Below are 17,420 nucleotides of genomic sequence, written 5' to 3'. Positions count from 1 at the left end.
GAGTCTATGGGGCTAGACGGCTAAATTTGTCTCTTTAACCCGATTGCCGTTGAGAAATCTCAGATTTTATTGTAGGTTTTGCAAGTTCATCATGGGTTATAGGTCGAAAATTGAATGAACGAGTACTTATGTCCTTTCGATTTCTTACAGGTTGAGTTGTTGTTGCCCATAACACGCTAGCATTCTGCTAATGAACGCTGATTGGTCAGTGAAGGACTGATTACGACCAGAGATACCGCTTGATGGCATTGTGGCATCCGAAGCGGGACCAGAAACAAACAAAACAAAACACTTCTAGCACGTGTATTTACCTGTGTCAGCTGTGTTGTCGATGCCTCGACAGAAAAGAAAGTGCAGAGCGCGAAAGCACCAAAGTGACTGAAGGATTGCTGTAAAGCAGTATCTCTGGTCATACGGTGTGAATGACGTCATTGACACTTTAAAAGACTTTTTAAAGCAAATAAGTGACTCTAAAAAATCTAACACCCAGCAGTGTGTAGTTTCTTTGCATCTCCTTTCGAATACAACATTCAAATTACTAGACAAAAAATTATATCCTGAGAAAAGTGGATTTTGATGGGTATAGCGCCATAGACCTCCATTCATTCTGCACTCGCCTGCGAGCGCCCCCGCATGGACAGAGACGTGTTACTGCAGCCAGTCCAGAAACCGGAAGTAACCAGAGAGTGCAAATTCTCTTCCTATTAGACATTCTCTGGTTTAACTGTATTGTTAAAAAGGGCGAGCTTTACCATTCAATTGAACTGTGTCCATGTTTTTAAGGCACTTAAATTGTTCTTGCTCCATCCATGCAATAACTGCGTCCATGTTATAAGCCAAGTTTTTTATTTACTTCAGCTGCTCAGTGCTCTGGTATTATCAATTGGATGACATTTCATCCCATTTCTGGAGTTGCCATAATTAAAATTTAAAATCAGAATATGAGCATAGCTCACTTACATTCACTGAAATATTGAAATGTTATATAGAAATGTTAATGATTGAACGTCAAAGCACGGTTTGAACGCCATCCCCCCCCGAAGAACTGGAAGTTTTGATTGGTTTTGCACTCGAGTCAGACCTGTCTGTTATTGGCTGAAGTGCATCAGTCTGGTGAAAAATAAATGTAGAGAAGTTGAATACTTTATTTTCATTCAACTCAAGTAAAAGTAAAAGTACCATAATTTAATTATGCTCAAGAAAGTAGAAAAATCGTATTTAGTTACTTTCCACCTCTGTTTGAAAGGGCTTTTTCATTTGCCAAAAATAGTATTATTATTATTTTGTTATTAAAAAACAAACGAGCAAGCTCAGTCGAACTGAGAAAAAGTAACGCAAAAGTAACAAAACGCTTTACTTTCCATAAAAAGTAACTAAGTAACTTTTTAGGGAGTAACGCAATATTGTAATGCATTACTTTTAAAAGTAACTTTACCCAACACTAGTCTTGAGTTTTCTGCCTGGAACGTTCACGTCACAAAATTCCTCATTTAAATAATTCCCACCCAAGGCATATGCACAAAAGGGGCGAGGCCTAGTTGAGTTGAGTTTGAGTTAGTAGTGTGTTGAAACTTGCGGTTGTGGTAAGGGGCGTGACATTTCATAAACATGCTCAAAGCAGTTGACCAATCACAACACACTGGTCCAGCCAACCAATCAGAGAACACTGTGCTTTTCGGAAGAAGGGGCTTCATAGAGACAGGAACTAAACAGAGCGTTACTGACAGACTGGGAAGAAAGGTTCTGCAACAGCGGTCATTTTTAAAAAAAACAAGAATGATTGCCTATTCTATTTGACCCAAAAACAAATCAAGTCTCTGTAAAAGGGCATAATATGTCCCCTTTTAAATGTGTTCTTTCTAGATAAACTTGCTTTGCCTTTTGAAAGTGAGCATTTAGATAATTATTTACTGGTTCAGTGATTAAGGAGAAGATGGCAAGGAAAATGTGGGACCTACATAAAAATAATTTTAATGCCACATATGACTGCTTAAGAAGAAATTGTCTTAGGATTAAGCAAGTTTTGTCACATTAACTAGATGTCCTTACATCTACTCGTTTCATTGTTAATAATGGAAAGTCATTCTATTTCTCGTTGAGTCATCCAGGGTTAGTCATCCAACTTTCATCTGGCCTCACATGACCTCAGCGCAATCTCTTCTGTCCTATCACAGATGGAGGGGAGGGGAAATGGAGATGTGATCCAGTGCTATCCATCAATAGCTGAGCATCAAGACGAGGGAGATGATGATGATGATGATGATGATGATGATGAAGATGATCAGATACATTATCTCAGTGGTGGAACCAAGCAGAAAGCGTACGTGCAGAAAAATGATCACCAAACCAACAAAAAGCTCCAGTTTCAGCATACTACTGTTACAAAGCCTGACCTCGCAAATCTCAGCCCAAGGTGTGTACACATCTACAAATGCATGTATTTAAAAAACATTAAAAGATACAGCATTTTAACCCTCTGGGGTCTAAGGTGTTTTTGTGGTCCTTGAGATGTTTTGACATACCCTGACATTTGTGCTTTTTACAGTTGCTTATAAACATATTAATGGCAAAGGTGTTATTTACACTCTATTTAGCACAAACACGGCTACTATAATATGTGAGCAACATGTTTGTACATGTTTGTATTTTTGAGAGAATAATGTTTATGCATGGTTATTCAAAAAATAAAAATGACTAATGGAGTTTTTGCTTTAAAATGATCTGAAAATCATCCTGCCTAATCATTCACATAAAACAATGCATTGACTTAAATTTTGCTAGACACTTTTTGCTTGGAAAGGCAATATGCGTGGGGGCGTGAATGATCATGAATAATGCTCTGATTCACACCTGAGAAGACAATGACCCGCATAATGAGCCTTTCAGTCAGGTATGTCACTGAGAGGGAACTACTAGAAAGAATGTGAGGACAAAAGATATTTCTATATAATTACTTTTAATTTATTTAGAATGTAGTTAACAATATAATCAAAATATAAATTAAAATCAAAAGCACATTTTTAGTACATAGTCATTGCTGGAAACAAATCCTGTTCAAATAGGCTATATGGGCCATTCTACAGAATTGGTTCAAAGTTAGAGTTGGAAACATCTTTTTTTGTCTTTTTCCACAAATTTTATATGCATACAAATTGTATAATATCCAAGGTAAACATTTCTAGTTATTGTGCAGTTAATTCTTATATTGTATTTTCAGAAAGTTTTGGAATAATATATATCCTCTCCCCAAATGTGTCACTAATAAAAAAACAGTAATATATAATTTAATGAGAAGCTATTTTTGCTATTTTATTAAAAAGTTTTCACATGTAAATCAATAAAAAATTACAATTTTAACAATATTTTAAGTGTAATCTTTCTTTTTAAAAAGTATATATTTTATCATACATATTTTAAAGTTAATGATTCATTAGTTTGAATATAGCCTACATTGGAACAAACACTATAATAACATCTTAGTTGATGACTTTATTTTTGACAAAACATACTATATATTTAACATATGAGCAGAAATTGGCGAACAAAAGCTTATTTGATGTGGCAGTAGTCTATTTTACAGTAAAAAACTTTATAATCTATCCAAAACTAGTCAACGAAATGTTGTCTTTCATATTTCGTCTGTAACATATCGTTTTTTATGATATATTAGGGCATATAACTGTTATTTTGCAGTTTAATATGTTGCTTATACAAAGACATTTTATTTAAACATATTTCAGTTGATTTTTACTCATCTCAGTATAGCAATATATTTTGGTAAATGCGAGTGTGAATGAACGGCACAGATGCGCGCTGTTGTTTACTACAGATGTAAAACAGTCTTTTTGCGGTTTACAGACACTATTACACATTGTGATTAGAACAAAGCGCTTAAGAGTAAAGAACTTAATATTCACAATCCTCAGCTGGATCCGTTGCTCCTCGAAGTGAAACTAAACCAGGACTTCTGAGGTAAATTTTCCAGGATTATTATTGATAGTATTATTCCTCACAGCGTTGCAAGACTACGTAAAGTACATGAATCGGACTAAACTTGACTAAAATTTTATCGAGTTGATGTGGGCGTTCACAAGTTTGCATGGATCGCCTCAGATCATTTGCGTTTGAATAGCGCATGCTCTCCGTGGGCGTGTTCACATTAGCAGATAATGAGCTGTAATGAGAACGACTGACATATCTCTCTTTTCATACAGATTACATAAACAGAAATTATTTGTTTTCGTTTTGAATTAGATAATTTAAAAGTACACACTTAAATGATTATAAAGATATATAGCTCATGCCTGGGTGAATAGTATTCACTGAGTTTTGTTTAAATTTAGAGATGTGCTACAGAAAAAAAGTTCACGGAGACGGAGAGGCAGAAAGCATACCGTTTATTTTCTTTATTTTACAAAAGCACAATGTTTTGTTTAGATTGTAAGTGGAAACATAAAAAAGTAGACATTTTACAGTTTGTTTTTTCATATTTCTTAAGTCTGTATGACCATAAATGACGGAGTATTTTAAGTCTATTTAGCTGCTATGTGAAAAAAAAACGAGCAAAACGCGCCGACCCCAGAGGGTAAATAGACATTTGCTCATTGGTCCCTGAAAGACCTTGTGAAAATAGTAAAGTGGATTTCTGTTTGTTTGTGTTCAGGGTTGTGGACGGCACAGAGGACAGTGATGGTACAGAAAGTTCCCACACGTTTATATTTTCCTCTGGTCATCAGCACACCGTCAGTGGTCAGACGACTAATACCACTGCCACCACAGCAGGTGTGTGAGTGAATGAGTGTGTGTATATGTGTGTGTACTGGCTGATGTTGTTGTTGCGGTGTCTTTCGTCTTAGATGCCAATATTGCAAGCTTGACCCACAATGAAGGATAACACCATTTCCAGTATTTGCTAATGCTTATCTTTTCACCTTAAAGAAATACAGTATGTCACCCAAAACTCGTGTTGTTTCAGATCTGACACAGATGTCCAAGCTGTTCTTTCCTTCTTAAATTTTATTCATGCTCAAGAATATTCATATTCGATCCTGTAAAATTGAAGACTTCTGCTTTCAACTTTTTTTTCCGTTATTTCTGAGTTATTTCCATTTCTTTATCATTATTAGACCTTGTTCATTTGATTCACTGTCTATATTCATATAAAAAAGCAGCTTAGACATTCTGCAAAATACCTTCTTTTTTTGTTTCATGCGAGAAATGAAATCATACCTGTTTTGAAAGACATGAGAGTGAGTAAATGGTGACAGAATTTTCATTTTTGGGGTGAACTCTTCCTTGAAGTCTTTGTAATGAGTTTTCACTGGATTTTCTGTCATTGTGAGGCAGTTGGACATAATTGTTTTACCTGTGCAGATTTAGCAGCTAAATCGGAGGACACCAGAGGACAGCTTCGCTACCTTAACCAAGAGGTAAATGATTTTTCTATTTAATCTCTGGCTGTCATATTTTTTCTTTTTTTTTCTTTTCTTTTTGCTATGTAATTTAATGGTAGGTCTGCACTTAAATTTTATTTAGATAGTCTTCCCATGAACTGTGGGTTTTAAGGCTGATAACCCTGCGGTAAATGTGAGTACTGACAGATCGAAACCAGCACAGTTCAGGTGAGCTCCTGGTGCCAGGTATTCACAAGCCATATGGCAGGCTGCTGTGAGAGAGGAGAAGAGGATGTTATTCATACACTAAAGGACATAAAACTCATTAGAAGAGGAAAGTGGGGCTGGCCCCATGATGGTGAATGAGAATATTCCAACATTCCAGAGTCCCACAATGCCCTTGAACCCACCACATGTGGTTTCCCATGTATTACACATGTATATGATTCTGTGTAATTTATTGGCAGTTTGTAACAATGTTTTTATGTGATTTTTATTTACACAGCTGCCTCAGGGTCAACAGAGTCAGAGAGTGAGGGGCAAAAAAAAAAACCTTTGTCCATAGTTAATGTTAGTTCATGTTAGTTCTTATTGATGCTATTATTATTAACTTTATTTTTATAGCCTATAAAAATGGGCTTTTTTTTTTATTTACATAAGCCAAAATGCTTTAAAAAGGCTTTCAAAGTATTGTTAGTTAATGCTAACTATTGTGTAGGATAGTGTTAATAGCTACACAACCTTATTAAAGTGTTCCAGGTGGGGTGGGGAATTTCTAGGCACCTCACAATTCGATTCGATTACGATTCAGAGGACAGCGATGTGATGCTAAACCGATTATCGATGCATATTTTTTTGTGTGACTACTTCGTACTTTTAAAGCAAAGTATTTATAATGACCCATGAAGAATTTACTTCCAGTACTTCCTATATTAATGTTATTAATAAAACAAATGGAAGTGATTTGGCAAGTCAACTGTAAGGTTACATTTGCCAGCATATGTCTCAACATTACAAAGAACCAACAGGAAAATAATTGTGTGCCTGTACTAGCAGCGTACTTGTAGTCAATGAAGACAAACATCAGCATATTCTGAATCTCTAACATAAAATAGTAGACTTCTATCCAACATACTCCTGTTATGTGCAATTAGCAATATAATCCTTCAGACAAAAAATAAATAAACATTTTGCTGTAGCAAAATCACAAACCGCTTTCATACAAAAATATAGAATTATGTACCAGCAGCTTTCATACAAAAATAATGCTTGTGGACTTGTGCATATTCTGAATAATTAGTAACATACAAAGCTGCTCTTATACATAAATAAATAATAAAGAGTCTAAGATTTATGACTTGAAATTGTTGCTGTAGACAACAACCAAAAACAGCTTATACAAAAGAAATAAATGAACATCTGCAGAGAGCACAGTCAAAATGTAACTTTTTGTGACTGGCATTGCACTGTGACTGTAGAGGGCAGTACAGTAAACTTACGTATAATGTACGGATAACAGATCTGTTTACAGCATATTGATGTGAAAACTAAACAATACAGAAAGCAGCACTCATACAAAAAAAAATACAAAATAGGTCACAATGAAATTGGCAATTTTCCATATGTTAGCTTTTAACGAAGAGGGTGCCGTTCGAATTTCGCGCTCAGCCATCATGCGTCTCTGTTATGCACACACCACAGACTGGCCGGGCACTGCACTTACGCGCTTCAGCGCCTTTTGCGTTCCGTCAATATTACATTATTAGAGAAAAAAAAAAAAAACATTTAGAAAATCAGAATCGCCCACATCCTCATCTAAGAATCGATTTTTCCCCCCAGCCCTAGTTAGTTACAGGTACATTAAACATACAGTGCTTCAATGGAGAGACTACCTTAGAATATCATGCAAACCAATTCCCAACTAATTCTAAACTTTTTTTCACAGAATAGTAAGAAAAGCCCTCTTTGTTCTGATTCTGAAAGAAAACGCGTTGGGTGTCTACTGTTGCTATAGTAACAAACATATCTGATTGATAGATAAACCGTGCGCTCTTATTTCAGTGTTGTTGTTGTAGTTATTTTATTCAGTACATTCAGTTAAACAACATTTAACTAAATTTATTAAGTTAAATTTAATTTATCGTTAAATGCATGTTAGACACTTACATTATGTATTTGCTCTGTCCATGTACTAAATGCGTGCCCTTGAATAAGCGGGGTTTTACTTCAACTGCTCAGGTAATGTCAATGGCAGGGGCGGTTTATTCGCACAAATTGTTTATAGTAAGTCGCTCTGGATAATAATGAACAATAATGAAACTGTATTGCATACAGATGTGCTTTTTATTTTACTTGCCATCTTTTAAACCACATGCCTTCTTTTTTTTGTTTTCTTTAACATTGGTTGGGAGAGATTTACTGCAATAGAAAATACAGTACACAATAAAGTGCAAAATGGATTTCAACATGCTATGGTTGGCACAGATGGGCAGACTCCTGAACTCTTAAGTAGTGATGCACCGATGTGAAAATTGTGGCCGATACCGATAATAACCGATATTAATATTGCTGTTATGGCCGATATCGATATCTCTGTATAGAAAACAAATTTACTGATAATCAAATAAAGAGATATTTTCCAAAACACTTTTTTAAATATGTCACACATAGGACACACATGCATTATATTGCATTGCATTGCATATAATGTGTGCTGGTCAACTTGTCTAAAATTAAGAAACCCCTAGAAAACAGTAAAAAAAAACAAGAAAAAATAACAGGTGTACAATAAAGATAGGCTACTTAATTTATTATTCCAATAACCAAATATGATACTAAACAGCACAGGGAAAAGAGCTTCTATTTGTGACGTGCTGTCTTTGCGTTTGAACTTTAGACATTTTAAACAGGGTAGGCATTAGCTGCATAAATGTTAGCCAATACAAACGTATTTATAGAAAACAGTTGACAATGAATAGACAGGAGTCCAATAATAGCATAACGAATCACTTATTCTAAAAATAATATCAAGTAGGCAAAGTTTGACGAATCCGACATATAACGAGGGCTGTGTTGAAAAACGTCCGTCATTTAACGAATTTTAAAAACACGGATGGATAATACAATATGCTTTCCGACATTTTGACAGAAAAAAAACAAGCAAGAACAAAATTTAAACTATAGCCCGTCAATTTTCATTTTACAATTATCTTCTCTCTCTGTGTGCGCGTGCGCGTCCGTATTTGTGAGAGAGAGAGAGCTCGCGAGTCGCGCAGATACAATGGTACGTTTTAATCTAAGTAACGGTTGCGGGGCTGAAGCCAACTTGATGTGTTGAATGCTCAGAGCACGTTATAAAACGTATTCTTAAAATACACATTTCTGTTTTAATAAATGCTCATAGTAAATCATAGCATATTGCCTAAAACATAGGTACAAAAATAATCAGTGATACATTTGCGACCCATTAAAAATTTTGGTCGCAATGGCATTTCAAAAGGTCGCATATGCGACCATTTTGGTCGCAGTGTAGTTCCCTGCATTAGGGCGATTGGGCGATGCACCACCAAAGTGCAAAAGCGACTTTTTCAATCACATTCGCATTCAACCACAGAGTTATGATAGCCATCACTGTTGTTCTGCCTCTGGATATAGTCCAATCAGTGTCAAGTCACGTTCTGTGGAGTACCGCCTCTTTTTGGGGCGATGTTCCCATAGATTTCCATACAAAGATTTTTTTTTTTTTTACTGCAGACACTACAATGCATTCTCTATGGGTTCCGGGAGGGCTCGCACTAACGTGCTTTCGTCATCATACGTAACCTTAACTTGTGCAGCGATTGGTGGAGACAAATATACCTCTATTAGACAGCAAGGTAGATAGACTGCAAGGTCTTCACTATGTTTGTTTTCATAGCCTAGGACAATATTGATTAGGATATAAAATAAAAAATGAAATACAGATTTTTTTTTTATTCATACAGAAAAAAAATTAAACACTGATATTATACCATACATCACCATTTTGCCCAAAAATTCAGATTTTTTTGGCAATAAGGCTATTGCCCAACTCTACCTTATGGCCACAGCCGATCAGCCCTATACACACACTACGCAAGTTGTGTAGGGCCCCGCAAATTACTCAAGGCCCCGCCTCCCCCTCGTGTCAAAGTGCGTCAATCAAAGTTTACAACATCGATGAGAAAATTAAGCGGAACTATCCTTTTGGTCATGAAAAGATTGATGTCAGCAAAGAACAGTAAAATTAAGTTGATGTGCATCTCTCTCTTGTCTGTGTGTCTAACCTAGCTGGGTAGTGCATCTTTTGGTCTTTCTGTGTCTTGCTAATGCCGGCCACTTCCAGGGCTGTGTTCTGTGACTTTAATTTAAAATCATTCAATTTAACATTTAATTTAATATTCAATAATATTATTGATCTGCCTGCATTGACACCATTATATGAGAACAGAACTGAGCTGGACGATGACATCACGGTTCTCTCCAGGGCGGCTATATATAAAAATTAACTGAATTAATAACTTTTTACAACAAAAATTAAACATCACAGAACTTACTTAAGCTGGACTTTGACGCTTTTTTCTTCTGGAAACAAACTTTGTTGCATTATTTTCCTGTTATCTCTGTAAAGCTGCTTTGAAACATCTGTATTATAAAAAGCGCTATATAAATAAATGTGACTTGACTTAACTTAACTTTGTGCCTGACAAAAAAAAAGTGAGAATGAAATACAACTATTACGTTTGATAAATGACAAAGGGCAACGGTGTTTGCTTATAAACTGCAGCTCGGAAAAGATAACCGCGTTGCCCGTTAACATGCGTTCATATGCGCATGCACGTAATGAAACGCACACTTTCCAGCAAAACATCTCTGGGGACCAGTACAATATGGGCGTGATGGCACTCCTCATTATAGGCACACATACTTTTAAAACAAGACAATGATTATCTAGCCTTCAGGTCAGTTTAGTTACAACTCTGCAATAAAGCAAGATGGAAAGCAATGTATTGACATTGACCATTGGTTTATAGGCTATATTACATTTAGAAAGTTGATTGGCTGGATATACTGGTCAATATGGATGCACATCCCTCAGTAAATAATAACCATCAAGTATTGCTTTTATCATTTAAAACAGTGACATGCTATGGCAAGCCATTTTAGCTTTTATTCATTCACAATTCATTCAGGTAGGAGGGCCCCTTGCTTAGGGCCCCAGGGAGGTCAGGATCGGCTCTGCTTATGGCATGCTTTAAATGCTGAATTTTCCATTTTTAGCTAAGCAGTAATGATACATTATTATGACGGTTAGGTCAGTGTCACTGTCAGGATTATTGCTGTCTCGATAGAGAGCTGTCATCTGCTTATGTGAATAGCACTAGCCGTCCTAAAGAGAGCTCAAACATGGGTTGCTCAAAAATGTGTCAATGAGAGCTATGGATGAAAATAATTGCGCACTATAAAAATTATTTGTCAACCAATCAGATTCAAGCATTCAACTGCCCCATAATATAAAATACAATAAGCTTTTATTAATGAATCAACTCAACGTTCCTTCGTTGCTAGTTCTAAAGTGACGTTCTAGAATTAATAACAGAGGCTTGGGCTCAACTGTTAAACTCAATTTGAGATTTTAATCCATGGCAGAAGGAAGCAGTTTTTCTAGTCTATATTTTCCCCCAGTGAAATATATTCTCATAATCCTTATCATTTATTTACACTGCAGTTCTTACTGCATAAAAAGTACAGATCGGACCCTGACAGAGAACTGTAGTTCTGCTGAGTATTGGCATGGCTATAAATCCATGTGACAACCTACTGCCTTGATTGTCAGCCCACAGCTTTGACTTGAGGCTTTTGACAGGTAATGTCATGAGAGCAACGCCCTACTTCTGTGACTCTTCCTTATTTTTTCCTCTCCCTGTCTTTGTTTCTTGTATCTCACTGTATATTTTTGACAGCTGGCCCCTCAGCAGGATTTTGTTGTAATCCATGCTTGATTCGGTCCGCCAAGTGGATGAGGGCTCTCTTCCTGTTGTCCCTTCCTGTTTGAAGCTGTTGTCTTGTATCTCCCCGCCTCTGATGGCATTTATGGATCATTACCCAATTACCCTCATTATTGGGTATTATCACTTGCTGGCACAATTCTGAGGGTGGCTGCCAAATCGGTGTCCTTCTGAATCTGGATCATCTGTGCTGTGTTCATTAATATTATTATTCTGAGCTAACCATAAGGACAGCGGATGTGTACAGAGGACAGACAGCACAAAAAGATACACAAAAAGAGTAATTATGGGAATCTGAATTGAATTTAGTGACCTGTGGTACCTCATGATAACTCTAAGTGTTAGTGTTACATAAGTGCATTTCTAGAAAAATCAATTTGAGAAAACATAATGCTCAGTATGGTTGCTTTATAAATAGATGCTGCTTTTCAGGTATTAGACCTAACTATTTTATTGTATTTTAATTGGACTAGCCTGAAAAAAATATATTTTTTAGCATAATATGAGCATTGTTGTACATAAAGCCATTTTAAAAAGTTTGTTTGATTGTTGTAGTTCATGTAAATGTATATGTTCAAGTTTTAAACTTTCACCTAGATTCAGATCAGATCACCCAGATCTTCACCAGGGACTTTAAGCAATGATCTTTCTTAAGAGTAAACCCTAAAATAACTAAATATCAATAAATCAACAATCAACAATGATATCCCATAGGACCTAAATAAATAACACCTCTGTTTCACCTGAAAGCTGCTGGCTCTAGCAGACAATGATGGGTGGATGCAGAGGGACAACCCAAGGCCTTATAAGATCATACTGTTCTGTTGCTGTGGGAAACTCTTTTCATTTTTTAAAACTGGAATATAGATTACAAATGTTTAGAATTAAAGATTTTTGTTATCCAAGCAGGACACACTAACTGGGCCCTATTTTAACGATCTGAAACGCAAGTGTCAAGCGCAAGTATCATTGTGGACGGGTCTTGGGCGCTGTTGGTATTTTCCCGGCGGGATAAATGACTCTTGCGCCTGGCGCAAATCTAAAAGGGGTTGGTCTGAAGTAGCTTCATTATTCATAGGTGTGGTTTGGTCGTAACGTGAAATAAACCAATCAGAGCGTCATCTCACATTCCCTTTAAGAGCAGACGCGCTTTTTCCATGGCGGATTGCTATTGCAACGGCGGATTTGCCAGGCGCGCGCCAGGAGCGGTTCACAGCCGAGGAGAGCAACGCTCTTGTAACGGCCGTAAAAGAGAGAAGTTACATTGAAATGGAGAAACCCACCCAAATTAACCTCGGTTAAACAGGCGTACATGATAATTTGGGTAAATGTGTAAGCTAGATGTATGCTTTTATAAAAAATTGTCTATCTATCTATCTATCTATCTATCTATCTATCTATCTATCTATCTATCTATCTATCTATCTATCTATCTATCTATCTATCTATCTATCTATCTATCTATCTATCTATCTATCGTAATAATGTATGATTTGCAAAAATGAAAACTGCTGCTTCTGTGTAGATGAGAGAATCAAAGTGTATGCACGTTGTGCACGCTACATTGATTATGGCCAAGCATGTGCCCTTAAAATAGCATATGAATAACATGCGCAACGCGCCACTGACTCTCAAACTATTTTTTCTTGGTTAGTGGCGCAATTGTTTTCTAAACCTGCAAAATAGCTTGAAGGAACGTTTGCGCCAGAACACGCCTCCTCTTTGCGCTGAACCGCCCTGGGGAGCGCAAGTGTATTTCCTAGTTTACCGACGTGCTTCTGTGAAGGGAAAAGTCCGCTTTGCGCGGGTGCAAAATGAATGATACATGCGTTGGTGTACAAAGTCAATTGCGCTGGGTGCAAGATAGGGCCCTAACTGTGTTAATAAGCAATTACGCTTTATGTGAACAGCTTGTACATTGTGTCAATCCTATATACTTAATTTATTGTGTTAACAGACTAACCAATATTTTTAAATTTATATAAATAAATAATCAAATAAATAAATATTTTCACCATGCATGTGAATGCATCAAATACTTTTTCATAAGGTTGCATTGTATAATATTTACTTTATAAATGGGTCAAACTTTTAAATAAATAAATGTTTGCAGTACATTCCAAGTATTATAAATACTGGGATATTCTTTAATAATTTTTATTAAAAATAATTTAATTTTAGATTTTTGTGACTTCCCTTTCTAGTTTAATTAAAAAATTAAAATGACAATTAAACATTTAGTTTAATTAATTCGAAAAATATATTTTCACTAAAATATGTATTTCACTAAAATACAGTTTAGAAGAAAAAATATTTTGTAATTGTCAAGAAATGTTAATTCCTCTGAATTAATGACATTAATACTAAAAATAGCACTAGCTTCTGTCAACCTCTGTATGTGTTCAGTATTGTGAAGAAAGAGTCGTACTGTTAGAATAGGTTGAAGAAAGAGCTGAGTGTGAAATGATGGGCTTTTATTTAAGTTAAAAAAAAGCAAACAAAAACATCTAGGTTACATATGTAACTCCGATTCCCTGTGAAGGGAACATCACAAGATGTGCCCAAGTGTATAAGAAGGGCACCTAAGAACACGTCATCAGATTCGAATTGTCTGAAGGAAGATGCGCAGACATGCCCGAAGCATGGCAACGTGATGCAACACATCGTTCCCTTCTCTTCTAATATAGAAATGTTAAGAAAGTCCCTAAAGCTTCTATGCTCAATTGGAATCTCAAACTAGCCTGAGCTATGCTCCAGGAGAGTCTAGATCTCTTAGAGCAGAGTCCATGACCCACATCTAACAATTTCCAACCGTAGACTTAAGTAATGAGAAGGAGCATAACCTTACTTAATATTCAGACCTGTAGAAGCTGACAGAAGTGTAATGAACAATCCACAACAAACTAGCACAGGCCAAAGAAATATGGGAGAATAAATAGGGAAGGAAATCAGAACGGAAACCAGGGAGAGCAGGTGGGGCAAAACAACCAATAATCAGGTAACAAGAGGACAGGGCCGCTGGGTCAAAACCAAAGACTGACAGAAGGGCATATGGCACACAGAAACAAACAAAAGCCATGTGCTCACACAAACACACAAGACAAGACAGAAAAGCTCACAGCAAACAAACATGACCAAAGCCATGTGCTCACAAAAAACACAAGACAAGACAAAAATGTAACCAATCGCACACGTTTCCATTGAGTTTTGAGTTTGAGTGATGGCCAATCAGAAGCATTCAGATTAGTCATCGCTGAAACGAAGAGTTTTGTTCAGTGCGCACTCTCTCTTACTGAATTCTGACTGAAACTCGTGAATTCTCCCATCATAAACAACAAAGTACAGATTCGATGTAAGAGTTTCATGTCGCAGTGTAGTCCGTTTCCATGATTTAACAGGAGTTTTACGAGTGCTTAAACTCGCGCTACACCCAAGTTGCCTCACGATCGCTCCTGGCACTGCATATCTATAGCACGACTGCTTTTATTTGGCATGCTTTTTATATGCAAAAGTAATCTTTTACGTACATCATTTATGTGTCTAAAGAGCACGCAAGCATGACCTTGTGAAGATTGTGCTCGATCGGTCACATTCTCTGCTCCCTTTCTGTATAGAGTTTATTCCAGTTCATATAATTTATTCGTCATGCTGATAAGATTATGTGTAGTCTTCATTTTCTAATGCGTAAAAAGCATTAATATAATTCATAAATGGTTCTTAGGTTGTTTTATCTATCTAGCCAGAATGATATGCAGTTTCCCAAAACACAAAAACATTTTTGTGTTGCCTATTCCTATTGTAGAAGTTTCAGTGGAATTGTATTTACTGAATGAGATTGATCTGTATTGGAAGCACAGTTGTTTTATTTACAGAACTACAGAATAGCACTTATCGCCCTTACATTTTCCCCAAAGATGTTAAGATGTCTTGTTTTGTATTACTAGAAATAAATTATAGCTGTTTAATATATTCCCATGTGTCACTCTTCACAGTTCCTGGTTGTGAATTGAAGTAAATGCAGTAAATTTAGTTGTAAAATTTAAATTTAGTGGTAAATTATCAGAAAATGCTGTAAATGGCTGATTCAGGTGTTTAAAAAGCAAAAAGTGCTTCACGCTGGGTCTTCCTGCTTTTTCTCACTCACACAATCACATCGCTGATTATGGGAAGCGCGCTAGATGGCATTTAAACTTTGTCGGCTGAAGACCCAAGTTTGGTTTTGAAGACGAAAAACGTACCAAGCACAATGTTATATCACAATTCTTGATTTTCAACACACCACCTTCTGTGTGGTCTAATGCCAATCAGATCAGAAACGAAAGCTGATTCTCTCCGGTCACGTTCATATGTAAATTGTGTGAGCTTATTTCATCCATTAGATCGAAAGAGCTGAAAAAAAACATACATTTACCCGTCCGTAGACCCTCCCCTCACAGAAATCAGGGCAGAAGTAGTTAAATTGGACAAAAGAGACAGATTAAACCACCAGGTGTAAACGGGAATGTGTCTCCCTCGTCTACATGTGATGGGTCAACCAAAACCATCTTATTATCAGGTGTAAACAGGGCCTAAAGATCAAATGTGACACCTGTTTATATGTGTTGCAGGTGAGCTCTCTCGGGCGGGAGGTGGCTGAGCTGGGACGAGTCATGCGGAGTCTTGCCTTTCTCATCGAATCCATGATGGCCTCTCCTCAAACACCAGGTGTCTGTACATCCACATTTACCTCGGGACATCCCTCTCCTCCTATCCCCTTCCAGGGCCAAGGTTCTTCCTGGGCCAGCCCGCCTTTTCCTTCACCGATGCACCCTGGAATACGTCCGGGAGGACTTGTATCCCTTCCACTCAGGCCACAAGAACTGCAGCTGGTCTGCCCCACCTCGTCTCTCAGTTCCTTTCCCATCACTCTTTCCACATCCTCCCATATGGACAGATTCAAAGAGCCTTTATTGGCCCTGTCTCCGCACAGCGCAGTCGCTCGGACCCGCTCGAAGAGCCTGGAGACGCCTCTTCTGCAACATCATCAACACATCTCACATGCCCCTGGAACTTTACCCAGAGCTGGACAGCCATTGCTGGGAGAACGGGAGGATCTCAGGTCCCTGGGTTTGTAGCAATCAACCTTTAAAACGGACAAGTTCCACTGGAATCTGCGTGTTGACCTGGACTCAGGAATGGACTGATAAGATAAGTGGTACACGCACTGCCAAAGCCATGGAGCAATGGTTCCTTCAAAGATATACGTGTTTACCATTTCAGTTTTTAAGATAATCTCTTTAACGGCATGTCTTTCAATACTAGAAACTAAAGGGATATCTCCAATCAGGAAAACTACACTAAAACAATTTGGTGTAGAAACAATTTTCAATCTATAATTGCTAGTAAATTTTGCAATTAATTACAAAGAAGCTGCAGCTTACACATTTAATTAAATGTGAAGTAGAAATTCTTGTAAAACATACTCAATAATCTTTGTTTTATTTGCAACTTTTTACAAAAATAATTTGAAGTTCCGACAGCAGACGGTTTACTAGAACCTGCCAAAACAAACGGTTTGTGATTAAGAGTCAACCAACATTTCATGTTCACTGCATTCATTATGTCCAAATACTGCTAATATTATGCCAAACTTCAGGGGCCAGATCCATAAACACAGCCACTGTCTTAAGAACTAGCCTGACCAGCCTGCAGTTCATCAGTAGTAAGCAGGGTAATCAGTCTTGCTTTTCAGATTCAAATTAGATGTATCTACCTAACTTCTAAGACTTGTCTAAGCAGTTAATACTGTCATCCACAGCCTCAAAGTTTTACTAAACTTTCAGTTTATCCTAACTATTGATACCTAAATAAAATCCATGACAAAATGATCCTCTCATTTAGTCAGATTAGCCATGTATGGTGCAAAAATAGAACGAATCTGCTTGTTTCAAAATGCTATGTTTAACAAATTAACTAGTTTGTGGGTTGTCTGAACAATGAGTCAGTCTTAAGGAAACAATCA

General features: G+C 37.0%; 1 protein-coding gene across 1 annotated transcript in view; it reads left to right on the top strand.

Annotated features, from left to right (window-relative positions):
• Nucleotides 1-16,533, top strand: part of kcnh8 (potassium voltage-gated channel, subfamily H (eag-related), member 8) — a gene marked incomplete at both ends in the record, with an annotated part of 80,597 nt that extends 64,064 nt beyond the window's left edge. The window contains 4 exons of the mRNA XM_081376529.1: nucleotides 2,175-2,413; nucleotides 4,664-4,782; nucleotides 5,374-5,429; nucleotides 16,027-16,533. Of these exons, the coding sequence (XP_081232655.1) occupies nucleotides 2,175-2,413; nucleotides 4,664-4,782; nucleotides 5,374-5,429; nucleotides 16,027-16,533 (921 nt within the window). The remainder of the gene's footprint in view (nucleotides 1-2,174; nucleotides 2,414-4,663; nucleotides 4,783-5,373; nucleotides 5,430-16,026) is intronic.
• Nucleotides 16,534-17,420: the final 887 nt, after the last annotated feature.

Source organism: Scardinius erythrophthalmus, assembly GCF_964197995.2.
Source record: "Scardinius erythrophthalmus genome assembly, chromosome: 10".
Taxonomy (NCBI): Eukaryota; Metazoa; Chordata; class Actinopteri; order Cypriniformes; family Leuciscidae; genus Scardinius; species Scardinius erythrophthalmus.
This window is presented reverse-complemented; position numbering and strand designations above follow the sequence as displayed.